At 38.7% G+C, this 20,587-nt stretch overlaps 1 protein-coding gene, 1 long non-coding RNA gene and 1 pseudogene across 4 annotated transcripts; all 3 read right to left on the bottom strand.

The window, feature by feature from the left end:
- Window positions 1-284: 284 nt before the first annotated feature.
- LOC137817178 (uncharacterized) lies at window positions 285-2,975 on the bottom strand (annotated as a pseudogene). Its single transcript, XR_011081931.2, has 7 exons — window positions 2,957-2,975; window positions 2,457-2,509; window positions 2,003-2,101; window positions 1,635-1,913; window positions 1,454-1,555; window positions 880-1,374; window positions 285-631 (listed from the first exon to the last, which is right to left on the bottom strand). The product of XR_011081931.2 is annotated as an uncharacterized LOC137817178 (transcript).
- Window positions 2,976-4,622: 1,647 nt separating this feature from the next.
- LOC137817180 (uncharacterized) lies at window positions 4,623-7,940 on the bottom strand. Its single transcript, XR_011081933.2, has 3 exons — window positions 7,739-7,940; window positions 5,142-6,173; window positions 4,623-4,940 (listed from the first exon to the last, which is right to left on the bottom strand). It is a non-coding gene; the product is annotated as an uncharacterized LOC137817180 (long non-coding RNA).
- Window positions 7,941-11,602: 3,662 nt separating this feature from the next.
- Window positions 11,603-15,891, bottom strand: LOC137817177 (U11/U12 small nuclear ribonucleoprotein). Of its 2 annotated transcripts, none has more exons than XM_068620426.2 (5): window positions 14,634-15,891; window positions 14,348-14,462; window positions 13,773-13,880; window positions 12,838-13,511; window positions 11,603-12,740 (listed from the first exon to the last, which is right to left on the bottom strand). In XM_068620426.2, the coding sequence occupies exons 1-4, from the start codon at window positions 15,737-15,739 to the stop codon at window positions 12,888-12,890; spliced, it is 1,953 nt and encodes a 650-aa protein (XP_068476527.1). In that variant the 5' UTR covers window positions 15,740-15,891; the 3' UTR covers window positions 11,603-12,740; window positions 12,838-12,887. The 2 variants fall into 2 exon arrangements, with proteins under 2 accessions (XP_068476527.1, XP_068476528.1); XM_068620427.2 differs by having other exon boundaries at window positions 11,603-11,994; window positions 14,634-15,823.
- Window positions 15,892-20,587: the final 4,696 nt, after the last annotated feature.

The following is a 20,587-nucleotide window of genomic DNA, read 5'->3' as shown; positions in this document are numbered from 1 at the left end:
TTATGGGGCAAACCAAAAAAAATCAATGTTTTACCGATTTACTGTCAGGAATTTATGATTCACTCAAATGGGGTGTTACATGTTTGAGGTCTGCCTGCTACAATGATTGTGCTTTGGGAAAATCTGGAGCCATAAAAATAGGATCGCATGACCTTATATTCTGCCCAGGGTTTCAAATTTTGGGATAAACACGACACTCAGTCCTACGCGGCAGGACATGTTCGGTCTATAATGCTCAAACAAATTCAAATTCATTCATCATAACACACCACAACACAACATGCTTAGGATACAAAACAGATCCATGCATAATCCAAATATAAAACAATACCATTTCTAATTTTTGGATTCATTTCCACAGTGAATCTAATTACACCAAAATGAAGAAGTTTGTGATTGAACATTGAAAGGAAATAACACTTGCCAAATGTTTTAAGCAAAGATAGATGTCACAACCCAGTGTGTCTGTCTTCACTGAGGATGAGAAGAGAACATATATATCTACGTACCTCACAAAATTGCAATATTTTCCCAAAACAGAAAAATGAGAGATACTGCATGAACACACTGCCAATAAGATACTTACCCAAAATTGGAATCCTTTTTCCCTTGCTTATATTACGAACTTTTACTGCATGAACACACTCACTCATCACAACACTACCAAGAAGATAAAAACATGCGCATCGCAACACTACCAAGAAGATAAAAACATGTTCATCACAACATTGCCAAGAAGATAAAAACATGCAAAGAGTCATGCATGCAATGTGAGTAATACATAAATGACTCAACCTCTCCATGTCTTTCTATTGCTTTGCATAATTCTTGTCAAGGAAACTACAAACCAAACTTAAGAAATGTTTTAAGAAAACTTACAAAATGATGAACTCAAGGTAGGGGTTGATCATCAAGGTTCCGAGCATAGTGAGGGTGAACCTGACTTGTGCATGTTGAGGTGTCAACTTGTTGTCGCTCCATCATCATGATTAATTTTTGCTCCATGAACTTTATTTTATCCTCTAACATTGCACACTTTTGATTTGCTTGAGCAGTTATTTGAGTTGCTTGATCGGCTCTTTGAGTTGCTTGATCGGCTCTTTCATTTGCTTGCATCACTTGTTGATGAAGTTGTTCATTAAGAGAAAAGTAATCACTAGAAGGAGCAAATATTGAAGGTTGGGTTAGGGAAGACACTCCATGGCGAATGTTGGAAGCCAAGTCTACAATGCCATAACATCGACCTCTACTCTTGCCTCCAGCAACATCCTTCCAGCATTGAAGTTTTGTTGTTGGATTGATCGATTGGCAGTTGGAAGATCATCCTTTAGAGTTGTCTGATTGGAGGGCTTTCAATCGCTCATGGTAGGTTTCCTAGTTCATTATGAAAATTGTAAGTGGGACAATACTAAGGAATATAAATCATGTATAGAAAAGTAGAGCAATAACTTACGTAAGTCTGTTTGGCATGACTATCTACCCAGAGTCCATCCTTCTTAGTGTGTGTGGCCATGAATAATTCATCAGGTTCAACCGGCCGACCAAATTTTCGTTCCTGAAATAAATGAAAAGGTTACCAACATTAGATATTATCTACTAAATTTAAGCTTATGCAACGAAATATAGATACTTACTAGGCTCAATGCAATGTCGAGGTGTGATTTACGACCAGTAGAGTGCAATGCCCCACCTCGAGTTGATGACATATTCAATTTGTTTTGGATTGATTGTTCTTTGAACGTTTTTGAATCCCAATAGTCCAAGAGACCAATCCATGCTTGTTCACTAATCCAGATAGGTCTAGTCGCTTTCATCCTAGCTTTAGCAAGCATATCAGAAAGGCGCTTTCTCACCTTTGACTCGTACACTTTTATAATTTGTCATTCATCATGAGGGACCCAAGTCACTCGAGTCTATAAAAAGAACAACAAATTTAAATAGAAGTTGATGAATATAATAAATACTTAAATCGAAATGATTGAAAATGCTATGTTATGATCACCTTAAATTCAGTCCACCATTTAAGTTGGACTTCCTCTGGTGTTTCGTCATAGTGATAGTAAGGACCCCTAAATTGTGACCTAATTGCATGCCCAATTGCCTGTAGAAAAAAGTTTGATGATTCTGTACCTTGTCTGTAAGTCTAATTAGTTATTATGAACAAGTACAATCATGCTATCACCTAATATAAAAATACGAAACGCAGAAGACACGTTTAATCTTGAACCAATTAAATTCTTATGTACATCCAATTGCAAATACATTACAAAAAAGAGTGAGGATTCATGGTGAAAAAATGAACAGGTTGAAAGTAAGCAGCAAAAATTTAGTAAAGGGATCAATGGACCAATTTATGTTTTTAATTAGTCAATTATCCTCACAACAATAAGCTTTAAAACTAATAGTTCATTTAGAAAGAATAAAATAATTATAGAATGTAGTTTTGAAAGTAAAACCTTGATGGGAGATGAATTGTTGCCAGACCCACTAACCGGTGACCTTGGATTCTCTGTCAATACATAATGCTCAAGATCAAGTTCCAAACCCACAAAAGAACAATTATGGACCAAAAAAATAAAGTATGATTGAAGTTCTTACAAATGGCATTATGAGTGATGTGCAATAAGTGGACTAAAACAGAATCTAGTTAATACAAGGAAAGGCAAGTTATATGGCAGGCCAGTCTTTGGATCACGATACCTATATTATTCCAGAGAGAATTCCTTAACAATATGTGGGTATAGTGGAAATAGACTAAAGAATTCCTTAACAGTAGATAACATAAAACTGATTGTTCCATGCAAGGAAAGCATATCCAAACTTCCCATCCCAAAAAAATACTCAAGTCCTAATAACATAAATAACAAGAATACAAGCTATCCAAAGACAATTTTAACCATGAACTGCAACATTAGAAAATATGCAAGAACTACCAAGTTGATAAATGAGATCTTACTTGGCAGGCAAACCAGTAATCAAGCAAATAGGTTGTTCTGGATCTGAAACAAAGTATAATAATGTTACTTGGAGACATGTTTTGCATGATTATCAAAAACAGAAGGTTAAAAAACATACTTCATAGAAGCTCTATCTTTGAAATAAAGCAAACTGATCCTGCCGGTTGACTTAGCGCAAGAGCGTTGCCTCGTCACGATCTTCCTCACCAGCTTGACACCACGTGCCCTCCAAGTCCGCTCCACAGATAGCCTCTCTGAGAACCTGAAAAATACACAGTGGCGCCTCTGCGGCCGGTGGCGCTCCGACGCTCAAGTCAGATCACATAATCACTAGAAAAACAATGTGTGTAAAAACAGCGTGTAAAAACTAAACTCTGAATCTCGCTCTGATTCTCTTTTATGCCTCCCTCTGTACCTGCGCCTAACAGAATTCTGTTATGCCTCTCTGGCATGTGTCAGAACCCTGTTGTGCTTTTCTGTGGCAACGTACCTCCAGAATCAGTAGAACGTGAGTGTCTGCGCGTGTCTGCGATTGTCTGTACCTTCGGCGGCACGGAGTGCACCTTTGTCTGGACCGCATCCCTCTCAGATGATGACACGTGGAGGCATGCAACTAACCACACATGTGTCATTACTTGAAGGCTCTAGCGCTTCTCACTACGTGTCTAAGTTATCCCCTGGCGGAGTAACTTAGCGCATTCCCTTCATCTGGGTAAATTGCATACTCTCAGGAGAACGCCAGGTGTGGCTGGTCTAAGCACACTCACCAGGCATTGCTCTCTGTGCGAACGATTCCCCCTTTGCGATGTCATGCACGTAATGGGTTGAGGGAGTCACCAATCACTGACCGGTTCACTAGCCCCCCTTAGGCCACTCTCATGCACGATTCTCTGAGACATGTTCATGCGAGGTCCGTGCGTAACGCTCTTGCTGGGAACCTCAGCCCCAACTTAACTGCGTGTAACACGAGCCCCCGATGACCATGCATCCGATGACTGATCGGTGCTCTATTGCTTCTCGCGTTCTGCCCCCAGGTGTTCATCTGGGAACTGATCTGTCGATGACCGCTTGGTTACTGGCCACCGATCACCGTTCTGGGTGATCTGTCCCCTGACTTCTCTGCCAACTGGTCTGTCGGTGGCCACTTGACTACTGACCACCGATCACCTCTTTGGATGATCTGCTCCCTGATCTCTCTGTCACCCGGTCCACGTGTCACCCTACGAGTGGTCCACGTGATTGTCTTCTGCTGACGTCATCAACCACCGATGACCGACCGGATCACAAACTAATCAGAAAAGACTAGGCACATTATTCATTCCACCCTTTCATCATAGTGTTTGGTTGAGGAGGTGTGAATTATTGCTAAATTATGTTAAAATTACTCAAGGTATATATAACCTCCTCATTGGTTCAATTTTAACTTAGAAAATACCTACAGCCTTTAACTATAGCTCCTCATTGGTTAAATTTGTCTTTTAATGTCAAGTAATTATATCTGTACAATAACCAGTTAGTATAGACAGTCATTGACACTTACCATCTCTCTTTACAATATTAGGGTGTGTATTAGCATGTAGGTTCATGCATTATTTCAAAAAGGTGTAACTCTTTGCTTGTAAAATTACGCGTAATGGTTGTTTTGTATAACAAGGAGAAACATGAAAAAAGGAGAAGAATAGTTTAAGATAAAACTTATACATGTGAAGAAAAGAATAAAATTAAGAAACTACTGTAAAGTGAATATGTGAATTCTAACAACCTGCACAACACTAGATAATTATTGCTAACATTATGCCTCTTTATTCTTTAACATTCACTCATTTCTTATTCATAATTCTTTTCTAGGAATTGTCACACGCACACTGTGGTCAATTTCAATCCTTGATAACACATTTTAAATTAATGATAATTTCATAAAGTCTCAATTACCTTCAGCTACATATATTCCAGGGAACTAACAGTAGTCACATGCACATAAACCTGCACAAAATTATGAATAACCTTTTCACACGGATCATTACAAGTACAATTTTATAGGTATGCATGAAATTTACAAGGTCACATATTAAAGGAACTGGTCTTGGTTTCAGGAGGGGTCCTAAAATTACTGGAAGCAGAAGCATTCACACATTAATTTAAGAAGAAGAAAAGGGAAAGTTGAAGGAGGAGAAATAATGGTACCTGAGAGCAACCTCAGCATCACACAAAATTGATAGTTTGGACATATAAGCTGATGGAAACCATCCAGCCACATACATCCACATAATGATGATGAAGAAGAAGCATTGGATTTGAGGACAAATCCTTTTCAAGAGGAAGGGGATGATGGAAGAGGCCCAAGCCCATGATAGGAAAAGCCCAAGCCCAAATACAAGTTCAAGCTTCAACTCAAGCCCAACAAATAGAAGATATGGGTCAACTAAGCATCATTGGATGTCTTTCTTTTGTAATTACTTTTTGAGTATTTTTAGTAGAACATAAAGGGAGGTGTAGATATAAATATAAGAGGTGCAAATGTATAAACCTAAGTCACACCTTCCATGTGACACAAAAGAAGGTGTAGGTGTAGATTTAGGAGGTGCCAAAAATAGAAACCAAGTTACACTTCCCTTGTGACTAGGAATTGGCTCCAAATTCAAATGCTTCTCATTTGAATTTCCCTCCACTTTCTTTTGAATTTCCAGCCCTCTAAACACTATAAATAAGAGGGTTTGGCTCATGTATTTGAAGATTAATTGAATAGTGAAATGCTGCCAAAATTGTGTCATTCTCACTCCTTGCCTAAACTCTCTTAGGAATAGGCTTTTAATCTTCAAACCTTTCACCACCTTCAAAGGGGTTGGCCGAACCTCCCCATTTCCACACTCTTCATGCACCTTCAAGGTCACCACACCTCTTAGGAGGACCTTGTTCATCTCTTCCATTAAGCTTCCGCACCATCTTCCACAAACATCCAAGAAGAGCTCATAGGAAATCGATCATAAGCAGTATAGTATTGTTAGAATATTTGATAGAAAATAACTTGTCCTGTATAAGAACTGTTATCAAAAATAATAAAATAAGAAAAAAATGTCCTTTTATTATAACATTCAACTTTCAACTTTGCTTTCAACGTTTACCATAACATTTCATTTGTTGATTTCTTTAACAAAATAGTTTGAACACTGACCTCAAAGCACTATTCTTCTATTCTGAATTGATTATGGTTGTGATCTGCAAACAAATAAGAACTGTTAAGCCATATTTGTTTTCCACCTGAAAACACAGCTGTTACTCTACATCTTCAGACTCTGGAAGAGCATGAATATTGTCATAAATAATGACTCCAAAGATTTGATAAAAAACTTCAATAAAATTTCCTTCCAAAACATTCAAAGTATACTAACTAAGCTCCTTTACAAATACACTGCTATAAACAAATTAAAAAAAGTAAAGCATCACAAATTGCCCTGTCATTTTAAAATTATGATGGATATTGTTTAAGGGTACATTAGAAATCAACTAGGACTCTATTTCATCCTTAGAAATGTAGCTCAAACACTTAGCAAGCAACTTCATTTCTCAAGATAAATCATGAAAACTTTAACAGAACAAACATGAGAGAAAGGAAGAAAAAAGGTTACCTATAAGAATGATACAAATTTCAGCAACTTCAATACACAAATATTGTTACAGTTTTGAGTTTTTTTTTAAGAAAAAGTAGATAAAAAAATGTGGAAAATGATAATTTATAAAAGAAAAAAGAAACAGGGAAAAACAACATGGTCGGTAGGAACAAAAACATCACCGAAACTTTATCTCAAATGTTGAATGCTCTCCCATCTCTCTATCTTTCTATCTATCACTCCCAACTTTGTATGCTCCACAATCATCTACTTCCCATATAATCAAATGCCCATAATACCAAATCATTTCTCCTGTTTCTTTCTCATTTCACTTTTCTTATCTATTTTTATTATATTACTCACACCATAACCACCATTGCATTTCTTGGCTTTTATGCCACTCTTTTCTTTCTCTCAAATCACATTGCTCAAATTTTTTTTATTTCCTTTATATAAACCAACTTCGATTTAAATCTAATTCTCCACCAAACCAAACATCTTATTAAAGACTGATTTGATTAATGGCAACAACACCAGTATGCATTGTCCACGCTCATATCAATATATATTGTCCATGGGAATATATATGTATATAATTATAAAAATAGTCAAATAGAGTCTACAAAATTGTTTATTGGAGAAAAGGCAAGGGGTATGATTACATATGAGTTGATTTGAGGTACATGGAGGTCATAGATGCATGGTGTGATATATAGAGATATGCATATTAGTCCAAACATAGTGACAAAAGCAATTACAAGAGAATGATCAACTCTACTTAGGTCACCATGAACCCTAACCAATGAGAAAATTGAAATAAAAACGAACTGTAGAAGAAAAAACCACAGAAGAATGAACTACTACCGCGAGCACAAGTAGCATGTAAATTGGAAGAAAGAACCAAAGAAGAACCACGATTATCAGTGTAGGAGCTTGTTCTTAAATTTGTGGTTTCGTTTCTGAGGGCAGTATTTGGGAAATTTGGGAAATTCAAAGTGTTATTGGAAGGGTTTTTCAGGTTTCTGGAATGTGTTTAAGGTTGAAGCATGTGGAAATCACTCAACTGAATATGGTGAAACAAATTCTCTAATATCTCATTGTCTGAAAACGAGAAAGAGTAGGAATCAATAACAAAATTACACAACACAGAAAGAAAGGAATCGAGATGAAAACCTAGGGCAAAACCGCGGAGACTCCGTTTGCGTTCTCACGGTGGCACGGCTACTCCATCACGGTGGCACGCTGCTCAAGCTCAAGCGTTAATGGTGACTACTCCCCTCTCTATATGGACGACAGTGGCACGCTGCTCACGCTCAAGCTGAAGGCTATGAACGACGATGACTTCTCCCGTATCAAAAGCAATCCTTTGAAAAAGGTTTAAATTTTTTTCAAAATATTCAAAACCTTAACCATTAAGAATTTTCAAATAAACAAAAATTAATTGTTTGCGTGGGTTTCACCTTCAGAATTTAATTCTTTATTTAAATTTAATTTAAAATGTTTAGCGTGGGCTAAACCTTCAAACTTTTAATTTTTTATTATTTTTATATTTTCAATAGTGATCGTTTCACCCACGCAACTTTTTTTTTTTATTTTTTTTTAAGTTTGCATGGATATAACTCACGCTTTCTCATATTTTATTTAAATTTTGTGAATAACGTAAGCTTATTTGACACTATTTAGTATCGACCTAAGACATTTGTTTTTTTTTTTTAGCTAAATAAACAATTTCTTGTAGTGTTTTGATAATCTCTCGTAGGTTCAACAATTGATGCAACATCAAACCTTATTTTCCAAACTCTCAAAATGTTACCTTGGCCATACCAAAATTTATGATCTGGGACACGTGATTACAAACAAGGATGTCCAAGTCAAACAATGGCAATCTCCACATCAGTGAAGCAATTTCGAGTTTTCCTGAGTCTAGCCAACTATTACTGCAGATTCATTAAGAATTTTGCATTAATTGTTGCACCATTTACTGATTTATTAAAGAAATATGCCTTTTAGTGATCTGACCAAGCTGAAACCGCTTTCTTCAATCTTAAATCGGTACTGACACAAGCACATGTGTTGGTTTTACCAAATTTCGACCAACCATTTATATTGGAGATTATCTCCTATTCCATTGGGATTGGAGTTGTTCTGACCTAAAATAATCATCCTATAGCATTTGTTTTCCAAGAAATTGTCACCTCGTATGCAGAGTCAATATGCATATGCTAGAGATATGCATACCATCATAAAAGCAGTTGCCAAGTGTCACCGTTATTTATTCGGTCACAAATTTCTTATCAAAACAGATCATCAAAGTCTAAAAAAATGACCAAATAATTCAAACACAAGAGCAGCAAGCATGCTTCCAAAGCCATTAGGGTTTAACTTTATAATTGAGTGCATAAGAGGTAAAGATAATCAAGCAACTGATGCATTGTCCTATCAAACAATTACGTGAAGAACATTATGGTCCCTTGCATGACTTTCCAACAACCATAGTTGATCACAAACATTGGTGAAGCACGAAGGTTTATGGTTTTGGAAAGGTAGGTTATTAATTTCAGTAAATTCCAATATTAAACAAATGCTCCTCAAAGAGTTATATAAGTAACCCATAGGTGGTCATGTCGGTATCCAACGCACTTTAGCTTGTATCATAGCTCAATTTTTTTTTGGAAGGGCGTCAATCATGAAGTTGAGGAGTATATTCACTCCTGTTCTACAAGTCTACAAGCCAAATATGTAACTCAACCACCAACATGATTTCTTCAACCATTACCAATTCCCAACCAAATTTGGCAAGATATAGCTATAGACTTCATCATAGGTACCCTTGTCACATGGGTACTCAGTAATCATGGTGGTTATTGATATGCTTTCAAAATTTGCTTATTTCATACCCCTACCAACCTCTCACACTACACAAATGGTGGCTGAAGTTTTAACCCAAAACATTCTCAAAATCCATGGCATACTATACTTTATAGTCTCATATAGGGACAAATTTTCACTAGTAAATTTTGACGACGCCTATTCAAACATGAAGGCACGACTTTGCCTATGAACTCTTCTTATCGTCCATAAACAGATGGTGAATCAAAATTCCTAAATAAATGTTTGGAATTGTGTCTTCGATGCTTCACTCAACAAAATCCTAAATATTGGAACAAATTACTGTTGTGGGCTGCTAATTGGTATAATATTACTTTTCCATATGATGTGTTTGGTTGTGATCCACCAAAGATTTTAAAGTATACACTTGCACCAATGGATGACCCTACTACAAGCCAATAGTTACAAGAGCGTGACACTCTAATGGTTCAGCTTAAGGATGATTTGAGTCGTTCACAACAACGAATGAAAGCATATGAAGATGACAAACGAAAAGAGGTGCAACTATTTGAGGGATATTATGTTTTTGTCAAGCTCCAACCATAGACAAATACTTGTGGCCTCACAAAGACATCAAAAGTTGAGTGTAAAGTACTGGAACTTATAGGTCCGGTGGCATACAAGTTACAACTATTAATGACTACCGGATTCATCCCATATTTCACATTTCATATTTCACTCTTAAAGAAATGTGTTGGAGATCCACAACAGGTGACTAGATGAACTTTTGCACGGAGAGCATAATCAGTTACCCCATGCACTTGACCTTGAGGACACGGTCCAATTCAAGAGGGGAGTTATGATACAAATACTGCATATTCCATTGTGAGAAACGAACAAAAGTAAGGACACATGGCCAGGAGGACGTAACAAACTCTACAAAAGGGCTTCTTCTTCCTGCACCCCTACGTTTTTCTTCCTGCACCCCCACAATTTTGTAAATCCCAAAACTGACCTTCACCTTGTATCGAAAGCAACTTGTTGATTTCCAGATTTCTGAATCTGGAAGTCTAATTTTTGTTACGGATTGATGGATCCGAAAGATTACCGGATTCATCAATTCAGAATATTTATGGATTTTCCAATCCAAAATGCAAAAAAATAAATGCGGATTTCCCATTCCGTAAAATTACTGAATTGCATTGTCCAGAAGAAGACGGAAGAAGAAAGAGTAGTGTGGGTTTTTTTGTGTATTTTGGGGTTTTTTAAAAATAGTAGGGATATTATTGTCTTTGCATTACATTGTGGGGTGCAGGAAGAAAAATGTAGGGGTGCAGGAAGAAACTGCCCTACAAAAGTGGACATACTGAGAAGATCTACAAGGCCCAAATGAAAGAAGGAATTTGTGAATATGAAGCGTGAAGATGGAGAGGAGGCATATTGAACGTGAGTCTCAATTCTCTTCTTGCTAGCTTCTATCTCTGTTTTCCCTTTTCTGTTTCTGATTTCCATACGTCGAACTACCAAGGTGATTGGGTATCTTCACGCTGGAATTTATCTTGGATGTTGCTACCAAGGATCGTGACCTACTAGCTTTTTCTATGTGTTGTTGACTTGTGAATATTACTCTATACAAGTTTTGAACTATATACTGTAAAACGCATTCCAGATTGAAGAATTAAGAGTTATTTCACACACACATTACCTTTTACATGTATTGAACTTGAAAAGGTGACGTTTGGTCTATTTGTTCTTGTACACCATCCATCTTGGCCTACAGTCCTTTTAAATTTCAGATAAGATATTTCAGATCATTTGTTTCATAATAATATTTCTATATTAAAAAAACACATCCTTATAAAATCTGGACTAGATAAATCCCATTTCAAGGTTTTATATTCCAATTAATACTTTTGCAACAATAAAAAAGGTGAAATTTCATATTTTTGGAAGTAGAAATATACAAGATCGAGTCCCTCCTAGAATATGCTGATAATCCATTATTATAATAAGAGATTGGTGAAACTGCGACAGCAAAAGATGAAAGTTTATTTTCCTTTGTCATTTTGCCTAACCTTGCACAAAATATCAATTACTGTGCTGGCCCTATTTTCCCGTGAAATGGAAAGGGGATGAAGGCAACATTTCATTGTTTATTCTTTGAGTACCAAGCAACCAACATATTCGGAATTGTTTGAAAGCAAACAATAAATGGAAAAATAGAATCAAATTACCGAAGATGTTCTTAAAATTAGAAATAGGGAAAATAAAATTCAGAATCCATCTTTTGACATGTATAAGGCCGCTCAGTTCTAGTGCAAAACAAGGGCCGAGGTGCCTTCTATGCATGCAACAATAACTTGTGTAAACAGATAGAACAGAGATAGTTGTCATTTACAGTAAGATGCAAACAACAACACTGGCATATAAATCGACTTCGTGGCCATATTTGTTTCCCTCATTCTTTGTATTATTACCTTCTGATATCTGGACATACGCAAACATTGACCGCAGATACGTGATCATAGTTGGTCTCTTCTAAGCAGTGAAGAAACCTATGAAGCCCATTGAAGAGTCTGTCTCTCTAAAGCAGCAAGTATCTAAAAAGGGAAGAGGGAATTCAGGAAGAAAGTGAAAGATTCTATTGCTTTCAACTTATCTGGAATCAAAGCATGAAAAATTAGCCGAGACAAAGGCATTTTGATAATAATGCAAAAATATTCAACAAATTTTCTCACAACAAATAAAAGGCTCAATAATGACAAGCTCGACCAACCTTGCCATATTCTAAACTAAAAACAAGTGATGGGGAGAGAACACAACAGAGAAGTTGTTGAAACAAAAAATAGTTCAAGTTCAGACAGATCCAACTCCAATCACTCCTTTGTTAGACACAAAAAAACGATAAAGCGTTCATTTATCCCCAAAAAGAGAAGATAAAATTTCAGATGCCTGTTAGATATTATAAACTATATAATTGCTCTAGTAGTTAAATGAATCAATATCCTAAGTAAAGCATTATCCAAACTCTTTTCATTTTTCCTAGCACTCACAAATAGCCATACACACAATACAAACTTGTAGTTTTTTTAAGTGTAAGTAAAACAACCATTGAGAGAAGTAAAAAAATCATACATAATAAACTATAATGTCGTTAACATAATTGCCATTTTATTGCTTTTTCTACCGAGGAAAATAAAAAATACAATAATAATAATACCCACTCCACTACCAACAACAACAAGAAACCAGTCAAAGGAATGCTTGCTTAAATAAATGTGCTTTCACAATTAAGGATACAAAGAAGGATACATTGACAAAATCGCCAAAGCTTGGTAAGTTATTACTGCAAGTTTATGCAAAAAAACCACGTTAAAAGTAGCAATTCACATTCAAATTTACATACATACAAAATCTAACGAGGAAACAGTAGCATAACTTACCCACAGGGCACTAGAGATGTAGTATCTTCACAGTTCTGACCATGACAGTCCTAAGAATGATCCTTATCATAAAAATTATCGGACTTGAAATATTTGGCGTCAGAGGTATCATCATCACATTTATCAAGAGATTCTGAAGGATCATATCGGTCTGAAAATGTCTTATTTGGGAAAGAATCTGAAATATGACTCCTGTGAGTGTCATTCTGCCGCCTATCCCTCAATCTAGATGAGTTATCATGCTTCTTTCTATTTGAGTAGTACTCCTTTTTGTTATGATGACTACTATGACTTGAGTGTCTTTCATGGCTTGTAGAAAGTTGCTCTCTATGATATTTTCCTTGGTCAGCACTCCATTGATCATCTCGGTAATAATGGCTACTATGATGGTCATGCTTGAGTTGTTTGTAATCTCTAGAAAATGCAACATCCAAATTTTTGCTTTCATCACAACAGCTAGAGTGTAATTGTTGCTCAGAATAACGTGGCTTGATTTTTGTCACTGCAGGTGAGTCAAGACTAGCTTTTCTTGAATTATTAGCTTCCATAGAAATGTCATGGCCAGGAGGCTTGAATTGAAACAATCCACTCCCTTCAGACATTTTCACAGGGCTTTCAAAACCCCCAGCCCGCTTGATTTGCTCCATGAAATCCTCTATCATGTACCTCATCACCTTCCAGAAGGAATTTAAAATTAAGAAATTAAATTTTAAAAAATGAAAATCTTTCTTCAAATAATTTATTCTTAAATAAAAAACAAGTATGCACCAACTCTGATACAATAGTGTCACCAAGCTACCAACTATAATAATTATGGGATGATAAGAAGATCACAAGATTATTCAGCATTTGGAAAATAAAACCAAGACCTAGTACATGAAATTACTATGATAATATAAGTAGAAACTTTCAATAACTACTGCAGTACTTCTAACCTGTAAAGGTGATTGATTTGTCTTCTTGCCACGATAAGACATTCTTCGACGTTTGTAATCCCTTTCTTCAGCCAGCAACTCCTCTCGGGTCTTTTCTCTAGATGATTCCTACAATTGATGGCAATTGAAAAACATGTTTAATAACGGGTAAAATGAAAGAAAATATAATATTCACTTCCATGGCCGGGATGGGTTAGGGTCTCTATGTACAGGTGCTTAATTATAAAACTTCCATCTTATTTTCATTCCTTTCCTGTTTTCACAAGAAGTTTATATTTATATAGGAAACAATTTAAACAACTTTCTATTACTGTTTTCAGTTTTCACTATTTCCTACATAGAATTTTGAAAATAAAAAACAAGGAAATGATAGAAAATGTTTCCTCAAACAAACAGTCTCGTAGATAACAGGAACTCGGGACAAATTTATAACAACTTCCTCTCATGCTCACAAATGCATAACAAGTAAGAAAAATAGAAAGAATGCGGATTGAACAGTCTATTTCTTCACCTGGTGAACCTAGGATACCAGAACAGAACTTGTTCTACCGAAAATTATTGAATATTAAAAGTACCTGGTTAGATGATTGAGGCCTGTGAACGCCATCATGATCAATTATAGCTCTATAATCAGGACGTTTTGCCCGCTCTTCATTTGCTTTCCCAGACAAATAAGAATGCTCAGCAACCCTACAGAAATAGAGCTCCATATAATTCAGATTAAGCTCACAAAATCACCAATTATTTGATTGTAAATTATCATAAACAATAGAAAAGACAAAACTCATAGTTCATAGTTTTCACACCAAAGAAGCGTTTGTGACAAAGAAAACTCAATTTTGAAGAGTAAACACAACATACAGCTGATAGTTACTTGGCTGAGGAGAAAACCAAAATCCCTTAATTTTCTGCTCAAGCAAAGATCTCTCGTGCAATGCCGCAACAGCCGCTGCAACTTGGGACACAAAAATCTTCCTATTCAGTATGCTATTGTACTTTTCTCCACCTGGAGCAGAAGATTTTACATCCTTCACGTCCAGACTCTCTTTATCTAAATTCTGAGCCTCGAGCTTCGAAGCAGCTTGGTCCCCTAAAGGAAACAGCAACAGAGCAGACGCACCAACCGTGATACATTTCTTCACGAAATTGAGAACAAAATCCCTCCCGTTTGCTGCACCATAAAGGATCGAAACCTGATATGTCAACCACGTCAAAGCCTGGTTCAAAACGGGGCAAACTACGTGCGAATTTGGTCTTTCCAAGGAAACGGACGCTTCTCTTATAATCGACTTGAGACACAAACAGCATAACAGAAACATATGCTGCTGCATAGCGGTGTCAACAACGACGCCGTATCTAGGCGAATTGACCATTATCCAATCCGTTAAGTGAATTTCGTTGGCAATTCCGATACCTAAAATGGCAGGAAGAACGGAGTTGGAGAATGTGGTGGGAAAATGGTTCCAGGACTGGAGTTCACGGTCGATGGAGAAGTACTGAGAGGGAAGAATGGGCGCGTGGTGAAACAGTGGGAGGAGATTGGAATGGTTATCTGTGTCCGCGCATTCGAGAGATAAAAAGGCGGGAAGCGCGAGGGTGGCAGTTCTGGTGAGGGCGTCCGCAGGGGAGAAAGAAACGACGGCGGGGCAGTCACGGTAGGAGAAGTTGGAGAGAGAATGGAGATAGAAAGAGAGTTGATGAGAGAGAGAGTTGTGGAGGGTTTGGGGGTAGTTGAGAGAGTGAGTGAGATCGGGAAGAGGGCGCGGAGAGGAAGGACAACGAAGGTGGTGAAGGAAGAGCGAGTGGGGAGGAATAAGGTGGTGTGGACTGAAAGGGCATTGTATTAGGTTAGTGTTTAGGGTTTGTGGAGATGGTGTGACAGAGAGAACGTGATCTGATAGAGCGATTAGGTTTTCCAGAGATGAGAGCGTTGAAGAAAGACTGGGGCTGTTATTCGAAGGATTCATCGATATTCTTACTCAACTATCTTCACTTTCACACGCTCCTCTCCTTCCGGGGACTTCCACTAGGAACTTCAAAGTTTTTAAAGCCCAGTGAGGGTCACTGTAAAGGACCAGGGCCTTTTATTTGGAATTTTAGCCCATTGTTCATTCAATACGAGGGCTACTACTTACTGCACCTCATAGTTATAGTCTCATCCATACTAAATATGCAATTATCATTTTGTCTTCAGTTAAAACATAAATAAATTCTATCCACCATTTTCATCTTATTTCTTCATTTTGTTTTCTCTGACACTCTGTTTGTTTTTGGGAGTACACTATTGATGTAGACAGAAGGAAGGTCAACACCCTATTTATGTGGGGGCGTGGAAATGGGAAGAAAGGGGTTTTTCTCATCTTTATTTGTTTGGATTGGGAGTGGAAAATTAAAGGTGTGGAAGAGTGAAAGTGTAAAGATTTTAGAAGAAAGTAAGAAGAAAGTGGAGGGTGTTTAGATTGGGGTATGTTAGAGTTGATGTATGAGGAAAATTTATTGAAATATGCGAGTTATGATGGTTGTAAGATTACAAATTTACGCTTGTGTATAAAAAAGAATAAATAAATGATAATTAATTTTGTGCACATTTTAGTTATTTAAAATTTCAATTATAAATAAAAGAATAAAATAACATAGAATTCAAATAAATAAATAAGTAAAATTTAAAATTTAAATATAATTATATTATTTTTTAATTTATTTTAATTTTTTTAGTTAAATAAATGTATTTAGATAATTTTAATATTATTTATGATTCTTTAAATTATATATATAAATATATATATATATATAAATATAAATATATATACATATAGATAGATAGATAGATAGATAACCGATTATCCTTTGTCTTAAAAATATCACATAATCGATTATCCAAAGATTTCATAGGCATAATCGACTATGCCTTTTGTTCCTGCCGGTTGACTCGGTTGCCCTCGTATGTCTCACGATACTCCCACGCCCGATTCTCTGTGGCTTCGTTCGTGCCTTTCTCTCGATTATAAACACCTGAAATCACAAAATCAAAGGGCGCCCTAGAGGTCGTTTGCACTCTGACGCTCAAGTCAATCTTAGGGCTAGGAAACACCAAAGGTAAACTATAAAAAGTTCTCTGTGTGTAAAGTTGCGCAACTGAATAGCGTACCTGGTTAGGTTCGTTACTACCATTTATATAGTCTAGGGTTTCCACTGTTTCCGCTTCCCAAATTAGGGTTTTATGAGGGTGGGCCCTAGCACCGCTATTACTCACCTTTTAGGGTAACCTAGCACGTAAGGCTTCCCACTAGAGTGCAACCTCTTGTGGGATGACCACCTGGATGCCAACTCATGCACCTGATCTCTGGGATCATCCGCCCTGGGAGTCCCCTAGTTGTCCACGTGCCATGCATGCAGCTTGACCCTAAAACGTGGCCCTCACGAGTCGTATCTCTTTCGATGGCCTTTATTCGTGTCGCGCCTGAACGTGACACCTACCATGCATGCATGGGGCCCTCGTGGCCTAGGCTTCTCCTTAATTGATAACTGGTGTATTGTTCGGGATCCACCTCTCGTGGCCCAGCTCTCTTGTTTGAGTCACCGGTGTCCGATGTCTCGTGGCCCTTACTATGTTGGTGATCGACGACTGACCACTCCTCGGCTCCTTGACTCACGTGCCTTGCGAGACACTAGTCCATGCCGTTCGTGGGTCTCAGCTTACGTGGCCCCATCACCATTACTGGCGGTCAACTAGACCCGAGGACTGGTCGGTACATAAGCCCCAGTCTCGACCTGTAACTTGTTCAGCGAAGAGACTAAGTCCTCGCCCCTAGCAACCTACGTGGCTCTGTATGGCAGGACATGAACAATGCACTGAAGTGACACTTCTCTCTGCCCGTTTAGGTCTGTGCACACGTGTCTTGATCCAACGGTCATGACTTAACGTCGCTTGCTCTTCTCAGTTTATGTTAAGTAAATAACTGTTGCAATACACACTGACTTCCACTAACAACGCTAACGATCCTTTACACTTTAGGTAGCACGCTTCTCCACCCCCGCCCCACCTTATCTCCTCCTTCAAGGCCGCAAAGGTGTACACATGATACCTTAGCTAGTCTCTCCCTTACTGCTTAGAGTTAAGGGGTTTAACTGGTGAATCTTGTTTCCTTACCCTGGCGTTTTCACTCAAAGGGGGAGGCGTTCTCTACGGACCGTCATGCCCTCCTTTGGACCTTCCACCCCAAGGGAACAAGCTCGTAACTGGCCCCAGCATCGTCCCAGGGCGAGAAAGATTTATTTGGTGAACCATACTTGTTCAGTCTTGGCGTTCTCACTCAAAGGAAAGGTATTCTCTGGCGAACTTACCCTTCCACTCTCGAGACTTCTAACCCAAGCGAACGGTCTGTAATTGACCTCTTCATCGCTCAAGGGCGATGAGGATTTAACTGGAAAACTACTTCATTCTACCTTAACGCTCTCACTCGAGGGGGGAGGTGTTCTCTACGAACCTACCTTTCCCGCACTTGAGACCTCTAATGCAAGGGAACAAGTTCTTAACTTACCTCATCTTTGCTCAAGGCGAGGAGGATTTAACTGGTGAATTATTTCGTTCAACCTTAGCGTTCTCACTCGAGGGGGGGAGGTGTTCTCTACGAACCTACCTTTCCCCTCTCGAGACCTCTAACGTAAGGGAAACAAGTTCGTAACTACATTGTACAAAATTCGAGAAAATATTTCAATCGAAGTTTATTGGGTGACCTCATTAAAAAACCTTTATAAGGGAAAAAAAGTGTCCCCTAAGACAATGTACAATGTTGTCGTTTAACTGAAATAAAACTTGAGGTTGGCTGCATTCCATGTGCGAGGGATCGCGCCTCCCTCCAGCGTCTTCAGCCTGTATGCTCCATTCCCAAGGGCCTCGGTCACTCTAAAAGGACCAGTCCACTTGGGGGAGAGCTTTGTTCTCTAGCTGATATGGGTGGGCCTTCCGCATTACTAGGTCAGCGACCTGGAACTGGCGAGGCTTCAGCTTCGAGTTGTGCTTGTACTCCTCCCTTCTCTTCAATGCTTCAGCTTTGATTCTAGCTTCCTCCCTGACTTCGTCCAATAGGTCCAAGTTCACCTTTCTTTCTTCGTTGGACTCTTCAGCCACGAAGTTTAGGAAACGCGGCGAGCTCTCCTGGATCTCCACTGGAATCATCGCGTCCGACCCATACACCAAGCTGAAGAGTGTCTCTCTGGTGGTGGATTGGGGAGTGGTGTGGTAAGCCCACACAATTCTAGGAACCTCCTCTGTCCAGGCTCCCTTGGCCTTCTCAAGCCTTCTCTTCGGACCTCTGAGAAAGACTTTGTTGGCAGACTCGACCTGCCCATTCGTCTAAGGGTGTTCTACTAATGCGAACACCTGTTTAATTCTAACCTCCGAGGATAGTTTACCCAGTTGTTGGCTTGCAAACTGCGTGTCGTTATCAGACACCAAGCACTTTGGTACCCCGAAGCGGCACATTATGTTCTTCCACACAAAGTGTGTGACCTTGTGGGCTGTGATCTGGGCTACGGGCTCAGCCTTGATCCACTTCGTGAAGTACTCTATGGCGACCACGAGGTACTTCATCTGCCTTATCGCCAGAGGAAAGGGTCCCCAGGATATCGATTCCCCATGTATGGAAAGGCCAAGGGCTGTAAATCGACCTGAGCTCCTCTGGCGGCACCTTGTGTCAGTCAGCGTGTTGCTGACACTGTTTGCACTGTTGTGTGTACCTTGTGCAGCCTTCCCTTACTATGGGCCAATAATATCCCGCACAAATAGCTTTTGACGCTAGAGACCGTCCACCAATGTGACTCCCGCATATCCCTTCGTGGAACTTTGTCATTATGTGTGGGCATTGGTCTCCGCTTACGTATACCAAGATCGGGTGGGTGAACCTGTGTCTGAACAGCTCCCCGTTGATGAGAGTGTACTTGGCAGCATTTTTCTTTATTTTTCTGGCTTCTATGGGTTCCAGAGGGAGTATCCCATCAACCAAGTAGCGCTTGTAGGGCGTCATCCATGTCCCTCCTCCTTCTTCAGCCATGCAGACCTGCAATGATTCTTCCCCAAGCACTGGGAATGTGCTTATCCTGGGCGTCTGCAGTTTCTCCTGGGTCAGTGACCGATGACTCGTCGAGATCCCTCTCGATGTGCTGACCTGGTGCACCCAGTTATCGGCAGTAAATGTTTGAGGTGTCTTCAGGGTTTCCTGTATGACCATCCTCTACCTGCCCCCCTTGCCCGAGCTGGCGAGCTTAGTCAGCAAGTCTGCTCGAGCATTCTGCTCTCTTGGGACGTGCACCAACTCGAACACCGCGAAAGACCCCTTCAAAATCTGAACATACCCTAAGTAGGCAGCCATCTGAGGGTCATTGGCATGATATTCACCAGTCACCTGATCTGTGACCAGTAGGAAGTCGCTCTTCGCTACCAGACTCCTCGCGCCCATTTCCTTTGCCAACAACATACCTACAACCGATTGATTCGTGGAAACAACTGATTTTTTGTTTTGGGACCATAACAAAAAATTGTTTTGTGCTTTGACTGAGCATTAAATGTTTTTCTAACTGTTTACGCTCCAGTTTTTAATGCTTTGACCAATCTTTAAATGCAATTAATAGTTTGTTAAGATTATGCAACAAACAACTTTGAATATATACAGAAAAATAGATTTGAGTTTTTCACTGATTTTGAGATTTTGAAAAGTTGAGAATTGCTTATAGATTGCATTGATCAAAGAGTGTGAGATAGGATTTTCATCTTGTATTGATTTCAGATTTGTTCTGTAACAAGTGTAATCCTTTGT

The sequence above is a fragment of the Phaseolus vulgaris genome, chromosome 7 (assembly GCF_051622355.1).
Source record: "Phaseolus vulgaris cultivar YP4 chromosome 7, ASM5162235v1, whole genome shotgun sequence".
Taxonomy (NCBI): Eukaryota; Viridiplantae; Streptophyta; class Magnoliopsida; order Fabales; family Fabaceae; genus Phaseolus; species Phaseolus vulgaris.
Note: the sequence above shows the minus strand (reverse complement) of the source record. Positions and strands in the feature narration are given on the sequence as shown.